The 19,974-nt window shown below is 47.2% G+C and overlaps 1 protein-coding gene across 1 annotated transcript in view; it reads left to right on the forward strand.

Moving 5' to 3' along the window:
* DBX2 (developing brain homeobox 2) overlaps window positions 1-19,974 on the forward strand; it is a 70,031-nt gene that overhangs the window by 11,801 nt on the left and 38,256 nt on the right. Inside the window, exon 2 of the mRNA XM_069629842.1 lies at window positions 1,516-1,611. Within this exon, the coding sequence (XP_069485943.1) occupies window positions 1,516-1,611 (96 nt within the window). The remainder of the gene's footprint in view (window positions 1-1,515; window positions 1,612-19,974) is intronic.

Raw genomic sequence — 19,974 nt, forward strand, 5'->3', positions numbered from 1 at the left:
AATATAATATGACAAAATCCAAGTGTTGACACGTTGCACTGGACTAACTGAATATATTATGACAAAATCCAAGTGTTGACACGTTGCACTGGACTAACTGAATATATTATGACAAAATCCAAGTGTTGACACGTTGCACTGGACTAACTGAATATATTATGACAAAATCCAAGTGTTGACACGTTGCACTGGACTAACTTAGTATATTATGCTGAGATGACAGATGCATAAGCTCTCAGGGTGGCGTAATGTGATTTCTGCTGAACACGTTTCTGTAAGAAAACTTCTCACACTTTCTGTTTTTGCATGTGACAAAAACACGTCAATTTCACAAGATTACACTTTTCCCCTAGACAGAAAGATGCCCGAGGAGAAAAGAAATTCCACACACTTTTGCAAACATCTTTCATGTCTTGCCACATAGATAGCGCACAATAACCTCCTCACAGGATCTGGGCGCTTTACACAGATTTGCAGCAGGGTGCCATCCCAAAGGGGACTGGTACACAGTTTATCACGGACGGTTGAGCCTGCACTTCCGTGTTCCCTCGGTTTACACACAGGCCCACCTGCAACAGGTTCATTAACCCACTGAGATACCCCACTAAACAAAACAAATGAAATGAGTGGAACAGACTTTTGTCAGCTTCACAAAGTACATAGGAATACACTTCGTAGAAAGAACACGATTTAGAGACAAGAGGGCGCCACATGAAACAACGCAAGTGCTTCTGTTTCCCCGGAGACCATAAGTGACATCTTCAGAGGGGCTGAGCAGAGAAAACACTTCTTTCTGGGCGGCAGACTAGACGAATGAATGCATTGTGCTGTTTTTCAGTATATAAAATGTCATAGTGACTAGCAAAAAACAACTGATGATGGTAGACTGTAGTATTGAAGGTTGTGTGTAAAGCACAAAACACGAAATACATTTTTATAAAATCACAATAGTATGCAAATGCATATTCAATGTAACGTCTGGAAAGTGGTGGCTATTAAGAAGTACACGTATGTTGGCGCCCTGTTGTTCGTACATGGTTACAGAGATATATGTAAAAGTGTTGGGGGGCCCTTACAGAGATATGTGTGAAAGTGTTGGGGGCCCTTACAGAGATATGTGTGAAAGTGTTGGGGGGCCCTTACAGAGATATATGTGGAAGCGTTGGGGGGGGGGGGGGCTACAGGGATATATGTGGAAGCGTTGGGGGGCTACAGGGATATATGTGGAAGCGTTGGGGGGGGCTACAGGGATATATGTGGAAGCGTTGGGGGGGGGCTACAGGGATATATGTGGAAGCGTTGGGGGGGCTACAGGGATATATGTGGAAGCGTTGGGGGGATACAGGGATATATGTGGAAGCGTTGGGGGGGGCTACAGGGATATATGTGGAAGCGTTGGGGGGGATACAGGGATATATGTGGAAGTGTTGGGGGGGCTACAGGGATATATGTGGAAGTGTTGGGGGCCTGGTGAAAGACTGTCTACTGAGGATGTGTCTTTCTGTTTTGTTTCAGCTCTCTCCAGCGCCTTCCTCCTGGGGCCCCCCTCCTTCTTCCCGCTGTGCTGCGGTGGGCCCTGTCAGCACCCGGCCCCCCCCACTGCTTTTGGAAGTAAGTTTTCACGCTCCATCAGTGCTGCTTGACTCGCTCTCTACAGCCCGACCAGGGGGGGCTTAAAGTGCCCTGGAAAGCTAATTGGGGGTGCCAGTGGCAGAGAGATAATTCCGCACTAAAAAAGCCGTCCCGCCCCATTCTGGGGCTTTGCAAAGATTTATCAAACTTAAGTGCCCTGAACAATGCGAAGGTTTCTGCTGCCAGCCCCCGCCCCTGGGGATGGGGGGATGTGTGGGGGGCCTCGAGGCAGCAGAGCTGCACAGGACGAGCATGGCTTTAAAAGGCGAGTTTACTTTGAGAGGTAGCGGGGGTTCTAGCACAAAAGAGCTGCTGACATTCCCAAATGTGATTTCCTGCCAGAGGAAGAACGCCAATTCTATTGCTCACTCCCAAACGCCTGCGAAAATCACACTATGTTATATAATACTAATGTGTTTTTATATAGCGCTTTAATCTAAAGCGCTTTACAATACCTGCCACCACTGTGGGTTGTCTGGGAACGCGGCAGGCCATGATCTGAACAGGAAATGATAAACTGCGCATTATGTTCATCCCAAGGAGGATAGCTCAGAGGCAACGTGCTCGCCTTGGAAGCAAGAACACGAAGCAACACAGGTTCAATGCCCGGGTACGTGCTTAGAAACCCTCTGGGTTTTATAAATAGGCAACTAAGACAGTCTCCTGTAACAGCGCCTCGTGGACTGTGTGGGCGCTTTAAAAATGCAAATAAATATGTCGCAGGAACATTGCACGTCTTTATCCTACAAACCCAGGAAATTGTCCTGCCATTTGACTGGTGAAAAAACCAGTGCATCTGTTCTGATATTGGAAGCTTAAAAATCACACCAAATGTGTATAACTGAATAAAAAATAATAGGCCAGCATAGTTAGTGATGTGTTTGCAAAGTGCTGCTGCTCGGTTTCAAAAGAGGTTAGCGGCACCGGGGGAGGGGAGAGGGAGGCGGGCACAGGAGGGGTGGGGGCGTCAGGATATTTTAGGCAAAATGTGTTTTCACTGTTTTTAGTTTTCTTACAGGATAAAATATTATGGGTATAACAAACCCAATATGGACTGCATGTTTCGGTCCATATGGGACATTATTGCCCGCAGAAAGCGCAAATGAACCTCCAAGTACACCATGGACACTGGGCCACCATTGATGTTCATTCCACGTCTCTGGGTCCATCGTGGCTTCTCTCTGGTTCAATAATATCCCATATGCATTTCACCTATAGTGTGTGTAGGTGAAATGCAGCGCAGATTTAAGGCAACATTAACTGCAGAAACGCTTAAACTCCGCATTTTTATCAACCTTCATTTCAGGAACTTTGTTAGTTTTCCAATATTTGACTAGGGGGCACAGCATCTTTGTAGGTGGCATACCATCTGTGGAATACCATCTTTTTAGGGGGCATACCATCTTTGAAGGTGGCACACCATCTGTGTAAATGGCATACCATCTTTGTAGGGGGCATACCATCTTTGTAGGTGGCATACCTTCTGTGTGAGTGGCATACCATCTTTGTAGGTGGCACACCATCTTTGTAGGTGGCATACCATTTTTGTAGGTGGCATACCATCTTTGCAGGGGGCATACCATCTGTGTAAGTGGAATACCATCTTTGTAGGGGGCTTACATTCTTTGTAGGTGGCACACCATCTGTGTAAGTGGTATACCATCCTTGTAGGGGGCATATCATCTTTGTAGGTGGCATACCATCTTTGAAGGTGGCACACAATCTGTGCAAGTGGCATACCATCTTTGTAGGTGGCATACCATCTTTGTAGGGGGCATACCATCTCTGTGGGTGGCATGGCATCTTTGTAGGTGGCATACCATCATTGTCGGTGGCATACCATCTTTGTAGGGGGCATACCATCTTTGTAGGTGGCACACCATCTTTGTAGGTGGCATACCATTTTTGTAGGTGGCATACCATCTTTGCAGGGGACATACCATCTTTGTAGGGGGCATACATTCGTTGTAGGTGGCACACCATCTGTGTAAGTGGTATAACATCCTTGTAGGGGGCATATCATCTTTGTAGGTGGCATATCATCTTTGTAGGTGGCATACCATCTTTGTAGGGGGCACACTATCTTTGTAGGGGGTATAACATGTTTGTAGGTGGCACATCTTTGTAGGGGCATACCATATTTGTAGGTGGCATACCATCTTTGTAGGGGGCACACCATCTTTGTAGGGGGCATACGATCTTTGTAGATGGCACACCATCTGTGTAAGTAGCATACCATCTTTGTAGGTGGCATTCCATCTTTGTAGAGGGCATACCATCTTTGTAGGGGGCACACCATCTTTGTAGGGGGCATACAATCTATGTAGATGGCACACCATCTTTATACATGACATACCATCTTTGTAGGGGGCACACCATCTTTGTACGTGACATACCATCTTTGTAGGTGGCATACCATCTTTGTAGGTGGCATTCCATCTTTGTAGGGGGCATACCATCTCTGTGGGTGGCATGCCATCTTTGTAGGTGGCATACTATCTGTGTAAGTGGCATACCATCTTTGTAGAGGGCATACCATCTTTGTAAGTGGCATACCATCTGTGTAAGTGGCATACCATCTTTGTAGGGGGCATACCATCTTTGCAGGGGGCATACCATCTTTGTGGGTGGCACACCATCTTTGTAGGGGACATACCATCTTTGTAGGTGGCACACCATCTTTGTAGGTGGCATACCATCTTTGTAGGGGGCACACCATCTTTGTAGGTGGCACACAATCTTTGTAGGTGGCATACCATCTTTGTAGGGGGCACACCATCTTTGTAAGGGGCATACCATCTTTTTAGGGGGCTCACCATCTTTGTAGGTGGCATACCATCTTTGTAGGGGGCAAACCATTTTTGTAGGGGGCATACCATCTTTGTAGACGGCATACCATCTTTGCAGGGGGCCTACCATCTTTGTAGGTGGCATACCATCTGTGTAAGTGGAATACCATCTTTGTAGGGGGCATACCACCTTTGAAGGTGGCACACCATCTGTGTAAGTGGCATACCATCTTTGTAGGTGGCATACCATCTTTGTAGGGGGCATACAATCTCTGTGGGTGGCATGCCATCTTTGTAGGTGGCATACCATCATTGTCGGTGGCATACCATCTTTGTAGGGGCATACCATCTTTGTAGGTGGCACACCATCTTTGTAGGTGGCATACCATGTGTGTAAGTGGCATACCATCTTTGTAGGGGGCATACCATCTTTGCAGGGGCATACCATCTTTGCAGGGGCATAGCATCTTTGTAGGTGGCATACCATATGTGTAAGTGGAATACCATCTTTGAAGGGGGCATACTTTCGTTGTAGGTGGCACACCATCTGTGTAAGTGGCATACCATCCTTGTAGGGGGCATACCATCTTTGTAGGTGGCACACCATCTTTGTAGGTGGCATATCATCTTTGTAGGTGGCATACCATCTTTGTAGGGGGCACACCATCTTTGTAGGGGGCATACCATCTTTGTGGGTGGCATACCATCTGTGTAAGTGGCATACCATCTTTGTAGGGGGCACACCATCTTTGTAGGGGGCATACCATCTTTGAAGGTGGCATACCATCTTTGCAGGGGGCACACAATCTTTGCAGGGGGCATACCATCTTTGCAGGGGGCATACCATCTTTGCAGGGGGCATACCATCTGTGTAAGTGGCATACCATCTTTGTAGGGGGCATACCATCTTTGTAGGTGGCATACCATCTGTGCAAGTGGCATACCATCTTTGTGGGTGGCATACCATCTTTGTAGGGGGCACCACATCTTTGTAGGTGGCATACCATCTTTGTACGTGGCATACCATCTTTGTAGGGGGCATACCAGCTTTGTAGGTGGCACACCATCTTTGTAGAAGGCATACGATCTTTGTAGGTGGTATACCATCTTTGTAGGGGTCCATACCAACTTTGTAGAGGGTATAACATGTTTGTAGGTGGCACACCATCCTTGTAGGGGCATACCACCTTTGTAGGTGGCATACCATCTTTGTAGGGGGCACACCATCTTTGTAGGGTGGCATACGATCTTTGTAGATGACACACCATCTGTGTAAGTGGCATACCATCTTTGTAGGTGGCATACCATCTTTGTAGAGGGCATACCATCTTTGTAGGGGCCACACCATCTTTGTAGGGGGCATACAATCTTTGTAGATGGCACACCATCTTTGTACATGGTATACCATCTTTGTAGGGGGCACAACATCTTTGTACGTGACATACCATCTTTGTAGGTGGCATACCATCTTTGTAGGGGGCACACCATCTGTGTAAGTGGCATACCATCTTTGTAGGGGGCACACCATTTTTGTAGGTGGAACACCATCTTTGTAGGGGGCACACCATCTTTGTATGTGACATACCATCTTTGTAGGGGGCATACCGTCTTTGTAGGGGGCACACCATCTTTGTACGTGACATACCATCTTTGTAGGTGGCATACCATCTTTGTAGGGGGCATACCATCTTTGTAGGTGGCATACCATCTTTGTACATGGCATACCATCTTTGTAGGCAGCATACCATCTTTGTAGGTGGCACACCATATTTGTAGGTGGCACACCATCTTTGTAGGGGGCATATCATCTTTGTAGGGGGCACACCATCTTTGTAGGAGGCATACCATCTTTGTAGGGGGCACACCATCTTTGTAGGGGGCACACCATCTTTGTGGGTGGCATACCATCTTCATAGGGGGCACACCATCTTTGTAGGGGGCATACCATCTTTGTAGGTCGCACACCATCTTTGTAGGTGACACACCATCTATGTAGGTGGCATGCCATCTTTGTAGGGGACATACCATCTTTGTAGGGGCATACCATCTTTGTATGTGGAACACCATCTTTGTAGGAGGCATACCATCTTTGTAGGGGCCATACCATCTTTGTAGGGGGTATACCATCTGTGTAAGTGGCATACCATCTTTGTAGGGGGCATACCATCTCTGTGGGTGGCATACCATCTTTGTAGGTGGCATGCCATCTTTGTAGGTGGCACACCATCTTTGTAGGGGGCACACCATCTGTGTAAGTGGCATACCTTCTTTGTAGGTGGCACACCATCATTGTCGGTGGCATACCATCTTTGTAGGGGGCATACCATCTTTGTAGGTGGCACACCATCATTGTTGGTGGCATACCATATTTGTAAGGGGCACACCATCTTTGTAGGGGGCATACCATCTGTGTAAGTGGCATACCATCTTTGTAGGTGGCACACCATCTTTGTAGGGGGCATACCATCTTTGTAGGCGGCATACCATCTGTGTAAGTGGCATACCATCTTTGTAGGGGACATACCATCTGTGTAAGTGGCATACCATCTTTGTAGGTGGCACACCATCTTTGTAGAGGGCATACCATCTGTGTACGTGGCATACCATCTTTGTAGGTTGCACACCATCTTTGTAGGGGGCATATCATCTTTGTAGGGGGCATATCATCTTTGTAGGGGGCATACCATCTTTGTAGGTGGCATACCATCTTTGTAGGGGGCATACCATCTTTGTAGGAGGCATACCATCTTTGTGGGTGGCATACCATCTTTGTAGTGGGCATACCATTTTTGTGGGTGGCATACCATTTTTGTAGGGGGCATACCATCTGTGTAAGTGGAATACCATCTTTGTAGAGGGCATACCATCTGTGTAAGTGGCATACCATCTTTGTAGGGGACATACCATCTGTGTAAGTGGCATACCATCTTTGTAGGTGGCACACCATCTTTGTAGAGGGCATACCATCTGTGTACGTGGCATACCATCTTTGTAGGTTGCACACCATCTTTGTAGGGGGCATATCATCTTTGTAGGGGGCATACCATCTTTGTAGGTGGCATAACATCTTTGTGGGTGGCATACCATCTTTGTAGGGGGCATACCATCTTTGTACGTGGCATACCATTTTTGTAGGGGGCATACCATCTGTGTAAGTGGAATACCATCTTTGTAGGTGGCACACTATCTTTATAGGTGGCACAATATCTTTGTACGGGGCATACCATCTTTGTAGGGGGCATACCATCTGTGTAAGTGGAATACCATCTTTGTAGGTGGCACACAATCTTTATAGGTGCCACATCATCTTTGTAGGGGGCATACCATCTTTGTAGGTGGCATACCATCTGTGTAAGTGGAATACCATCTTTGTAGGGGGCATACCATCTTTGTGGGTGGCATAAAATATCTGTAGGGGGCATACCATCTTTGTAGGGGGCATACCATCTTTGTAGGGGACATACCATCTTTGTTGGTGGCACAGCATCTTTGTAGGGGGCATACCATCTTTTTAGGTGGCATACCATCTGTGTAAGTGGAATACCATCTTTGTAGGGGGCATACCATCTTTGTGGGTGGCACACCATCTTTGTAGGGGGCATACCATATTTGTAGGTGACATACCATCTTTGTAGGGGGCACACCATCTTTGTAGGGGGCATACCATCTTTGTAGGGGGCATACCATCTTTGTGGGCGGATTACCATCTTTGTGGGTGGCACACCATCTTTGTAGGGGGCATATCATCTTTGTAGGTGGCATACCATCTTTGTAGGGGGCACACCATCTTTGTAGGGGGCATACCATCTTTGTGGGTGGCATACCATCTGTTTAAGTGGCATACCATCTTTGTAGGGGGCATACCATCTTTGAAGGTGGCATACCATCTTTGTAGGGGGCACACAATCTTTGCAGGGGGCATACCATCTTTGCAGGGGGCATACCATCTGTGTAAGTGGCACACCATCTTTGTAGGGGGCATACAATCTTTGTAGGTGGCACACCATCTGTGTAAGTGGCATACCATCTTTTTGGGTGGCATACCATCTTTGTAGGGGGCACACCATCTTTGTAGGTGGCATACCATCTTTGTACGTGGCATACCATCTTTGTAAGGGGCATACCATCTTTGTAGGTGGCACACCATCTGTGTAAGTGGCATACCATCTGTGTAAGTGGCATACCATCTTTGTAGGAGGCATACGATCTTTGTAGGAGGCATACCATCTTTGTAGGGGGCATATCATCTTTGTAGGTGGCATAACATCTTTGTAGGGGGCACACCATCTTTGTAGGGGGCATACCATCTTTGTGGGTGGCATACCATCTGTGTAAGTGGCATACCATCTTTGTAGGGGGCACACCATCTTTGTAGGGGGCATACCATCTTTGAAGGTGGCATACCATCTTTGTAGGGGGCACACAATCTTTGCAGGGGGCATACCATCTTTGCAGGGGGCATACCATCTTTGTAGGTGGCACACCATCTGTGTAAGTGGCATACCATCTTTGTAGGGGGCATACAATCTTTGTAGGTGGCACACCATCTGTGTAAGTGGCATACCATCTTTTTGGGTGGCATACCATCTTTGTAGGGGGCACACCATCTTTGTAGGTGGCATACCATCTTTGTACATGGCATACCATCTTTGTAGGGGGCATACCATATTTGTAGGTGGCACACCATCTGTGTAAGTGGCATACCATCTGTGTAAGTGGCATACCATCTTTGTAGGAGGCATACGACCTTTGTAGGAGGCATACCAACTTTTAGGGGTATACCATCTTTGTAGTGGGCACACCATCTTTGTAGGGGGCACACCATCTTTGTAGGTGGCATACTATCTTTGTAGGGGGCACACCATCTTTGTAGGGGGCATACAATCTTTGTAGATGGCACACCATCTGTGTAGGTGGCATACCATCTTTGTAGGTGGCATTCCATCTTTGTAGAGGGCATACCATCTTTGTAGGGGGCACACCATCTTTGTAGGGGGCATACAATCTTTGTAGATGGCACACCATCTTTGTAGGTGGCATACCATCTTTGTACATGGCATACCATCTTTGTAGGGGGCATACCATCTTTGTAGGTGGCACACCATCTGTGTAAGTGGCATACCATCTGTGTAAGTGGCATACCATCTTTGTAGGAGGCATACGACCTTTGTAGGAGGCATACCAACTTTTAGGGGTATACCATCTTTGTAGTGGGCACACCATCTTTGTAGGGGGCACACCATCTTTGTAGGTGGCATACTATCTTTGTAGGGGGCACACCATCTTTGTAGGGGGCATACAATCTTTGTAGATGGCACACCATCTGTGTAGGTGGCATACCATCTTTGTAGGTGGCATTCCATCTTTGTAGAGGGCATACCATCTTTGTAGGGGGCACACCATCTTTGTAGGGGGCATACAATCTTTGTAGATGGCACACCATCTTTGTACATGACATACCATCTTTGTAGGGGGCTCACCATCTTTGTACGTGGCATACCATCTTTGTAGGTGGCATACCATCTTTGTAGGTGGCATTCCATCTTTGTAGGGGGCATACCATCTCTGTGGGTGGCATACCATCTTTGTAGGTGGCATACCATCTGTGTAAGTGGCATACCATCTTTGTAGGGGGCATACCATCTTTGTAAGTGGCATACCATCTGTGTAAGTGGCATACCATCTTTGTAGGGGGCATACCAACTTTGTAGATGGCATACCATCTGTGTAAGTGGAATACCATCTTTGTAGGGGGCATACCATCTTTGTGGGTGGCATACCATCTTTGTAGGGGGCATACCCTCTTTGTAGGGGGCATACCATCTTTGTGGGTGGCACACCATCTTTGTAGGGGACATACCATCTTTGTAAGGGGCATACCATCTTTGTAGGGGGCTCACCATCTTTGTAGGTGGAATACCATCTTTGTAGGGGGCATACCATCTTTGTGGGTGGCAAACCATCTCCTTAGGGGGCATACCATCTTTGTAGGGGGCATACCATCTTTGTGGGTGGATTACCATCTTTGTGGGTGGCACACCATCTTTGTAGGGGGCATACCATCTTTGTAGGTGGCATACCATCTTTGTAGGGGGCACACCATCTTTGTAGGGGGCATACCATCTTTGTGGGTGGATTACCATCTTTGTGGGTGGCACACCATCTTTGTAGGGGGCATATCATCTTTGTAGGTGGCATACCATCTTTGTAGGGTGCACACCATCTTTGTAGGGGGCACACCATCTTTGTGGGCGGCATACCATCTGTGTAAGTGGCATACCATCTTTGTAGGGGCACACCATCTTTGTAGGGGGCATACCATCTTTGAAGGTGGCATACCATCTTTGTAGGGGGCACACAATCTTTGCAGGGGGCATACCATCTTTGCAGGGGGCATACCATCTTTGTAGGTGGCACACGATCTCTGTAAGTGGCATACCATCTTTTTGGGTGGCATACCATCTTTGTAGGGGGCATACCATCTTTGTAGGTGGCATACCATCTTTGTAGGTGGCACACCATCTGTGTAAGTGGCATACCATCTGTGTAAGTGGCATACAATCTTTGCAGGAGGCATACGATCTTTGTAGGAGGCATACCATCTTTGTAGGGGGCATATGATCTTTGTAGGTGGCATACCATCTTTGTAGGGGGCACACCATCTTTGTAGGGGGCATACCATCTTTGTGGGTGGCACACCATATTTGTAAGTGGCATATCATCTTTTTAGGGGGCACACCATCTTTGTAGGGGGCATACCATCTTTGAAGGTGGCATACCATCTTTGTAGGGGGCACACAATCTTTGCAGGGGGCATACCATCTTTGCAGGGGGCATACCATCTTTGTAGGTGGCACACCATCTTTGTAGGTGGCATACCATCTTTGTAGGGGGCATACCATCTTTGTAGGGGGCATACCATCTTTGTAGGTGGCACACCATCTGTGTAAGTGGCATACCATCTGTGTAGGAGGCATACGATCTTTGTAGGAGGCATACGATCTTTGTAGGAGGCATACCAACTTTGTAGGAGTATACCATCTTTGTAGGTGCCATACCATCTTTGTAGGGGGCACACCATCTTTGTAGGTGGCATACGATCTTTGTAGATGGCACACCATCTGTGTAAGTGGCATACGATCTTTGTAGATGGCACACCATCTGTGTAGGTGGCATACCATATTTGTAGGTGGCATTCCATCTTTGTAGAGGGCATACCATCTTTGTAGGGGGCACACCATGTTTGTAGGGGGCATACAATCTTTGTAGATGGCACACCATCTTTGTACATGACATACCATCTTTGTAGGGGGCTCACCATCTTTGTACGTGACATACCATCTTTGTAGGTGGCATACCATCTTTGTAGGTGGCATTCCATCTTTGTAGGGGGCATACCATCTGTGTAAGTGGCATACCATTTTTGTAGGGGGCATACCATCTTTGTAAGTGGCATACCATCTGTGTAAGTGGCATACCATCTTTGTAGGGGGCATACCATCTTTGTAGATGGCATACCATCTGTGTAAGTGGAATACCATCTTTGTAGGGGGCATACCATCTTTGTGGGTGGCATACCCTCTTTGTAGGGGGCATACCCTCTTTGTAGGAGGCATACCATCTTTGTGGGTGGCACACCATCTTTGTAGGGGACATACCATCTTTGTAGGTGGCACACCATCTTTATAGGTGGCATACCATCTTTGTAGGGGGCACACCATCTTTGTAAGGGGCATACCATCTTTGTAGGGGGCTCACCATCTTTGTAGGTGGCATACCATCTTTGTAGGGGGCAGACCATTTTTGTAGGGGGCATACCATCTTTGTAGGGGGCATACCATCTTTGCAGGGGGCCTACCATCTTTGTAGGTGGCATACCATCTGTGTAAGTGGAATACCATCTTTGTAGGGGGCATACCATCTTTGAAGGTGGCACACCATCTGTGTAAGTGGCATACCATCTTTGTAGGTGGCATACCGTCTTTGTAGGGGGCATACCATCTCTGTGGGTGGCATGCCATCTTTGAATGTGGCATACCATTATTGTCGGTGGCATACCATCTTAGTAGGGGGCATACCATCTTTTTAGGTGGCACACCATCTTTGTAGGTTGCATACCATCTGTGTAAGTGGCATACCATCTTTGTAGGGGGCATACCATCTTTGCAGGGGGCATAGCATCTGTGTAAGTGGCATACCATCTGTGTAAGTGGAATACCATCTTTGTAGGGGGCATACATTCGTTGTAGGTGGCACACCATCTGTGTAAGTGGCATACCATCCTTGTAGGGGGCATACCATCCTTGTAGGGGGCATACCATCTTTGTAGGTGGCACACCATCTTTGTAGGTGGCATACAATCTTTGTAGGGGGCACACCATCTTTGTAGGGGGCATACCATCTTTGTGGGTGGCATACCATCTGTGTAAGTGGCATACCATCTTTGTAGGGGGCACACCATCTTTGTAGGGGGCATACCATCTTTGTAGGGGGCATACCATCTTTGCAGGGGCATATCATTTTTGTAGGTGGCACACCATCTGTGTAAGTGGCATACCATCTTTGTAGGGGGCATACAATCTTTGTAGGTGGCACACCATCTGTGCAAGTTGCATACCATCTTTGTGGGTGGCATACCATCTTTGTAGGGGGCACCGTATCTTTGTAGGTGGCATACCATCTTTGTACGTGGCATACCATCTTTGTAGGGGGCATACCAGCTTTGTAGGTGGCACACCATCTTTGTAGGAGGCATACAATCTTTGTAGGGGTGTACCATCTTTGTAGGGGTCCATACCAACTTTGTAGAGGGTATAACATGTTTGTAGGTGGTACACCATCCTTGTAGGGGCATACCACCTTTGTAGGTGGCATACCATCTTTGTAGGGGGCACACCATCTTTGTAGGGGGCATACCATCTTTTTAGATGGCACACCATCTTTGTACATGACATACCATCTTTGTAGGGGGCACAACATCTTTGTACATGACATACCATCTTTGTAGGTGGCATACCATCTTTGTAGGGGGCACACCATATTTGTAGGGGGCATACAATCTTTGTAGATAGCACACCATCTGTGTAAGTGGCATACCATCTTTGTAGGGGGCATACCATCTGTGTAAGTGGCATACCATCTTTGTAGGGGGCACACCATTTTTGTAGGTGGCATACCATCTTTGTATGTGACATACCATCTTTGTAGGGGGCACACCGTTTTTGTAGGGGGCACACCATCTTTGTAGGTAGCATACCATAATTGTAGGGGGCATACCATCTTTGTAGGTGGCATACCATCTTTGTACATGGCATACCATCTTTGTAGGTAGCATACCATCTTTGTAGGTGGCACACCATATTTGTAGGTGGCACACCATCTTTGTAGGGGGCATATCATCTTTGTAGGGGGCACACCATCTTTGTAGGAGGCATACCATCTTTGTGGGTGGCATACCATCTTTATAGGGGGCATACCATCTTTGTAAGTGGCATACCATCTTTGTACGTGACATACCATCTTTGTAGGTAGCATACCATCTTTGTAAGGGGCATACCATCTTTGTAGGTGGCATACCATCTTTGTACATGGCGTACCATCTTTGTAGGTAGCATACCATCTTTGTAGGTGGCACACCATATTTGTAGGTGGCACACCATCTTTGTAGGTGGCACACCATCTTTGTAGGGATCATATCATCTTTGAAGGGGGCACACCATCTTTGTAGGAGGCATACCATCTTTGTGGGTGGCATACCATCTTTATAGGGGGCACACCATCTTTGTAGGGGGCATACCATCTTTGTAGGTCGCACACCATCTTTGTAGGTGACACACCATCTTTGTAGGGGCATACCATCTTTTTATGTGGCACACCATCTTTGTAGGGGGCATACCATCTTTGTAGGGGCCATACCATCTGTGTAAGTGGCATACCATCTTTGTAGGGGGCATACCATCTCTGTGGGTGGCATACCATCTTTGTAGGTGGCATACCATCTTTGTACGTGGCACACCATCTTTGTAGGGGGCACACCATCTGTGTAAGTGGCATACCTTCTTTGTAGGTGGTACACCATCATTGTCGGTGGCATACCATCTTTGTAGGGGCATACCATCTTTGTAGGGGGCATACCATCTTTGTAGGTGGCACACCATCATTTTTGGTGGCATACCATATTTGTAAGGGGCACACCATCATTGTTGCTGGCATACCATATTTGTAGTGGGCATACCATCTGTGTAAGTGGCACACCATCTTTGTAGGTGGCACACCATCTTTGTAGGGGGCATACCATCTTTGTAGGTGGCACACCATCTTTGTAGGGGTCATACCATCTTTGTAGGGGGCATACCATCTGTGTAAGTGGCATACCATCTTTGTAGGGGACATACCATCTGTGTAGGTGGCATACCATCTTTGTAGGTGGCACACCATCTTTGTAGGGGGCATACCATCTTTGTAGGGGCATACCATCTGTGTAAGTGGCATACCATCTTTGTAGGCTGCACACCATCTTTGTAGGCGGCATACCATCTGTGTAAGTGGCATACCATCTTTGTAGGTGGCACACCATAATTGTCAGTGGCATACCATCTTTGTAGGGGTCATACCATCTTTGTAGGGGGCATACCATCTGTGTAAGTGGCATACCATCTTTGTAGGGGACATACCATCTGTGTAAGTGGCATACCATCTTTGTAGGTGGCACACCATCTTTGTAGGGGGCATACCATCTTTCTAGGGGCATACCATCTGTGTAAGTGGCATACCATCTTTGTAGGTTGCACACCATCTGTGTAAGTGGCATACCATCTTTGTAGGTTGCACACCATCTTTGTAGGGGGTATATCATCTTTGTAGGAGGCATACCATCTTTGTAGGTGGCACACCATCTTTGTAGGTGGCACACCATCATTGTCAGTGGCATACCATCTTAGTAGGTGGCATACCATCTTGGTAGGTGGCATACCATCTTTGTAGGTTGCACACCATCTTTGTAGGGGGCATACCATCTTTGTAGGCGGCATACCAACTGTGTAAGTGGCATACCATCTTTGTAGGTGGCATACCATCTTTGTAGGGGGCACACCATCTTTGTAGGGGGCATACCATCTGTGTAAGTGACATACCATCTTTGTAGGGGTCATACCATCTTTGTAGGGGGCATACCATCTTTGTAGGGGGCATACCATCTGTGTAAGTGGCATACCATCTTTGTAGGGGACATACCATCTGTGTAAGTGGCATACCATCTTTGTAGGTGGCACACCATCTTTGTAGGGGGCATACCATCTTTGTAGGGGGCACACCATCTTTGTAGGTGGCACACCATCATTGTAGGTGGCACACCATCATTGTCAGTGGCATACCATCTTAGTAGGTGGCATACCATCTGTGTAAGTGGCATACCATCTTTGTAGGAGGCATACCATCTTTGTGGGTGGCATACCATCTTTGTAGGGGGCATACCATCTTTGTAGGGGGCATACCATCTTTGTGGGTGGCACACGATCTTTGTAGGGGGCATACCATCTTTGTAGGGGGCATACCATCTTTGTACGTGGCATACCATTTTTGTAGGGGGCACACCATCTGTGTAAGTGGAATACCATCTTTGTAGGTGGCATACTATCTTTATAAGTGGCACACCATCTTTGTAGGGGGCATACCATCTGTGTAAGTGGCATACCATTTTTGTAGGGGGCATACCATCTTTGTAAGTGGCATACCATCTGTGTAAGTGGCATACCATCTTTGTAGGGGGCATACCATCTTTGTAGATGGCATACCATCTGTGTAAGTGGAATACCATCTTTGTAGGGGGCATACCATCTTTGTGGGTGGCATACCCACTTTGTAGGGGGCATACCCTCTTTGTAGGAGGCATACCATCTTTGTGGGTGGCACACCATCTTTGTAGGGGACATACCATCTTTGTAGGTGGCACACCATCTCTATAGGTGGCATACCATCTTTGTAGGGGGCACACCATCTTTGTAAGGGGCATACCATCTTTGTAGGGGGCTCACCATCTTTGTAGGTGGCATACCATCTTTGTAGGGGGCAGACCATTTTTGTAGGGGGCATACCATCTTTGTAGGGGGCATACCATCTTTGCAGGGGGCCTACCATCTTTGTAGGTGGCATACCATCTGTGTAAGTGGAATACCATCTTTGTAGGGGGCATACCATCTTTGAAGGTGGCACACCATCTGTGTAAGTGGCATACCATCTTTGTAGGTGGCATACCGTCTTTGTAGGGGGCATACCATCTCTGTGGGTGGCATGCCATCTTTGAATGTGGCATACCATTATTGTCGGTGGCATACCATCTTAGTAGGGGGCATACCATCTTTTTAGGTGGCACACCATCTTTGTAGGTTGCATACCATCTGTGTAAGTGGCATACCATCTTTGTAGGGGGCATACCATCTTTGCAGGGGGCATATCATCTGTGTAAGTGGCATACCATCTGTGTAAGTGGAATACCATCTTTGTAGGGGGCATACATTCGTTGTAGGTGGCACACCATCTGTGTAAGTGGCATACCATCCTTGTAGGGGGCATACCATCCTTGTAGGGGGCATACCATCTTTGTAGGTGGCACACCATCTTTGTAGGTGGCATACCATCTTTGTAGGGGGCACACCATCTTTGTAGGGGGCATACCATCTTTGTGGGTGGCATACCATCTGTGTAAGTGGCATACCATCTTTGTAGGGGGCACACCATTTTTGTAGGGGGCATACCATCTTTGTAGGGGGCATACCATCTTTGCAGGGGGCATATCATTTTTGTAGGTGGCACACCATCTGTGTAAGTGGCATACCATCTTTGTAGGGGCATACAATCTTTGTAGGTGGCACACCATCTGTGCAAGTTGCATACCATCTTTGTGGGTGGCATACCATCTTTGTAGGGGGCACCGCATCTTTGTAGGTGGCATACCATCTTTGTACGTGGCATACCATCTTTGTAGGGGGCATACCAGCTTTGTAGGTGGCACACCATCTTTGTAGGAGGCATACAATCTTTGTAGGGGTGTACCATCTTTGTATACCAACTTTGTAGAGGGTATAACATGTTTGTAGGTGGTACACCATCCTTGTAGGGGCATACCACCTTTGTAGGTGGCATACCATCTTTGTAGGGGGCACACCATCTTTGTAGGGGGCATACCATCTTTTTAGATGGCACACCATCTTTGTACATGACATACCATCTTTGTAGGGGGCACAACATCTTTGTACATGACATACCATCTTTGTAGGTGGCATACCATCTTTGTAGGGGGCACACCATATTTGTAGGGGGCATACAATCTTTGTAGATAGCACACCATCTGTGTAAGTGGCATACCATCTTTGTAGGGGGCATACCATCTGTGTAAGTGGCATACCATCTTTGTAGGGGGCACACCATTTTTGTAGGTGGCATACCATCTTTGTATGTGACATACCATCTTTGTAGGGGGCACACCGTTTTTGTAGGGGGCACACCATCTTTGTAGGTAGCATACCATCATTGTAGGGGGCATACCATCTTTGTAGGTGGCATACCATCTTTGTACATGGCATACCATCTTTGTAGGTAGCATACCATCTTTGTAGGTGGCACACCATATTTGTAGGTGGCACACCATCTTTGTAGGGGGCATATCATCTTTGTAGGGGGCACACCATCTTTGTAGGAGGCATACCATCTTTGTGGGTGGCATACCATCTTTATAGGGGGCATACCATCTTTGTAAGTGGCATACCATCTTTGTACGTGACATACCATCTTTGTAGGTAGCATACCATCTTTGTAGGGGGCATACCATCTTTGTAGGTGGCATACCATCTTTGTACATGGCATACCATCTTTGTAGGTAGCATACCATCTTTGTAGGTGGCACACCATATTTGTAGGTGGCACACCATCTTTGTAGGTGGCACACCATCTTTGTAGGGATCATATAATCTTTGAAGGGGGCACACCATCTTTGTAGGAGGCATACCATCTTTGTGGGTGGCATACCATCTTTATAGGGGGCACACCATCTTTGTAGGGGGCATACCATCTTTGTAGGTCGCACACCATCTTTGTAGGTGACACACCATCTTTGTAGGGGCATACCATCTTTTTATGTGGCACACCATCTTTGTAGGGGGCATACCATCTGTGTAAGTGGCATACCATCTTTGTAGGGGGCATACCATCTCTGTGGGTGGCATACCATCTTTGTAGGTGGCATACCATCTTTGTAGGTGGCACACCATCTTTGTAGGGGGCACACCATCTGTGTAAGTGGCATACCTTCTTTGTAGGTGGTACACCATCATTGTCGGTGGCATACCATCTTTGTAGGGGGCATACCATCTTTGTAGGGGGCATATCATCTTTGTAGGTGGCACACCATCATTTCTGGTGGCATACCATATTTGTAAGGGGCACACCATCATTGTTGCTGGCATACCATATTTGTAGGGGGCATACCATCTGTGTAAGTGGCACACCATCTTTGTAGGTGGCACACCATCTTTGTAGGGGGCATACCATCTTTGTAGGTGGCACACCATCTTTGTAGGGGTCATACCATCTTTGTAGGGGGCATACCATCTGTGTACGTGGCATACCATCTTTGTAGGGGACATACCATCTGTGTAGGTGGCATACCATCTTTGTAGGTGGCACACCATCTTTGTATGGGGCATACCATCTTTGTAGGGGCATACCATCTGTGTAAGTGGCATACCATCTTTGTAGGTTGCACACCATCTTTGTAGGCGGCATACCATCTGTGTAAGTGGCATACCATCTTTGTAGGTGGCACACCATAATTGTCAGTGGCATACCATCTTTGTAGGGGTCATACCATCTTTGTAGGGGGCATACCATCTGTGTAAGTGGCATACCATCTTTGTAGGGGACATACCATCTGTGTAAGTGGCATACCATCTTTGTAGGTGGCACACCATCTTTGTAGGGGGCATACCATCTTTGTAGGGGCATACCATCTGTGTAAGTGGCATACCATCTTTGTAGGTTGCACACCATCTGTGTAAGTGGCATACCATCTTTGTAGGTTGCACACCATCTTTGTAGGGGGCATATCATCTTTGTAGGAGGCATACCATCTTTGTAGGTGGCACACCATCTTTGTAGGTGGCACACCATCATTGTCAGTGGCATACCATCTTAGTAAGTGGCATACCATCTTGGTAGGTGGCATACCATCTTTGTAGGTTGCACACCATCTTTGTAGGGGGCATACCATCTTTGTAGGCGGCATACCATCTGTGTAAGTGGCATACCATCTTTGTAGGTGGCATACCATCTTTGTAGGGGGCACACCATCTTTGTAGGGGGCATACCATCTGTGTAAGTGACATACCATCTTTGTAGGGGTCATACCATCTTTGTAGGGGGCATACCATCTTTGTAGGGGGCATACCATCTGTGTAAGTGGCATACCATCTTTGTAGGGGACATACCATCTGTGTAAGTGGCATACCATCTTTGTAGGTGGCACACCATCTTTGTAGGGGGCATACCATCTTTGTAGGGG

The sequence above is a fragment of the Ambystoma mexicanum genome, chromosome 12 (genome assembly GCF_040938575.1).
Source record: "Ambystoma mexicanum isolate Mex_15411 chromosome 12, UKY_AmexF1_1, whole genome shotgun sequence".
Classification (NCBI taxonomy): Eukaryota; Metazoa; Chordata; class Amphibia; order Caudata; family Ambystomatidae; genus Ambystoma; species Ambystoma mexicanum.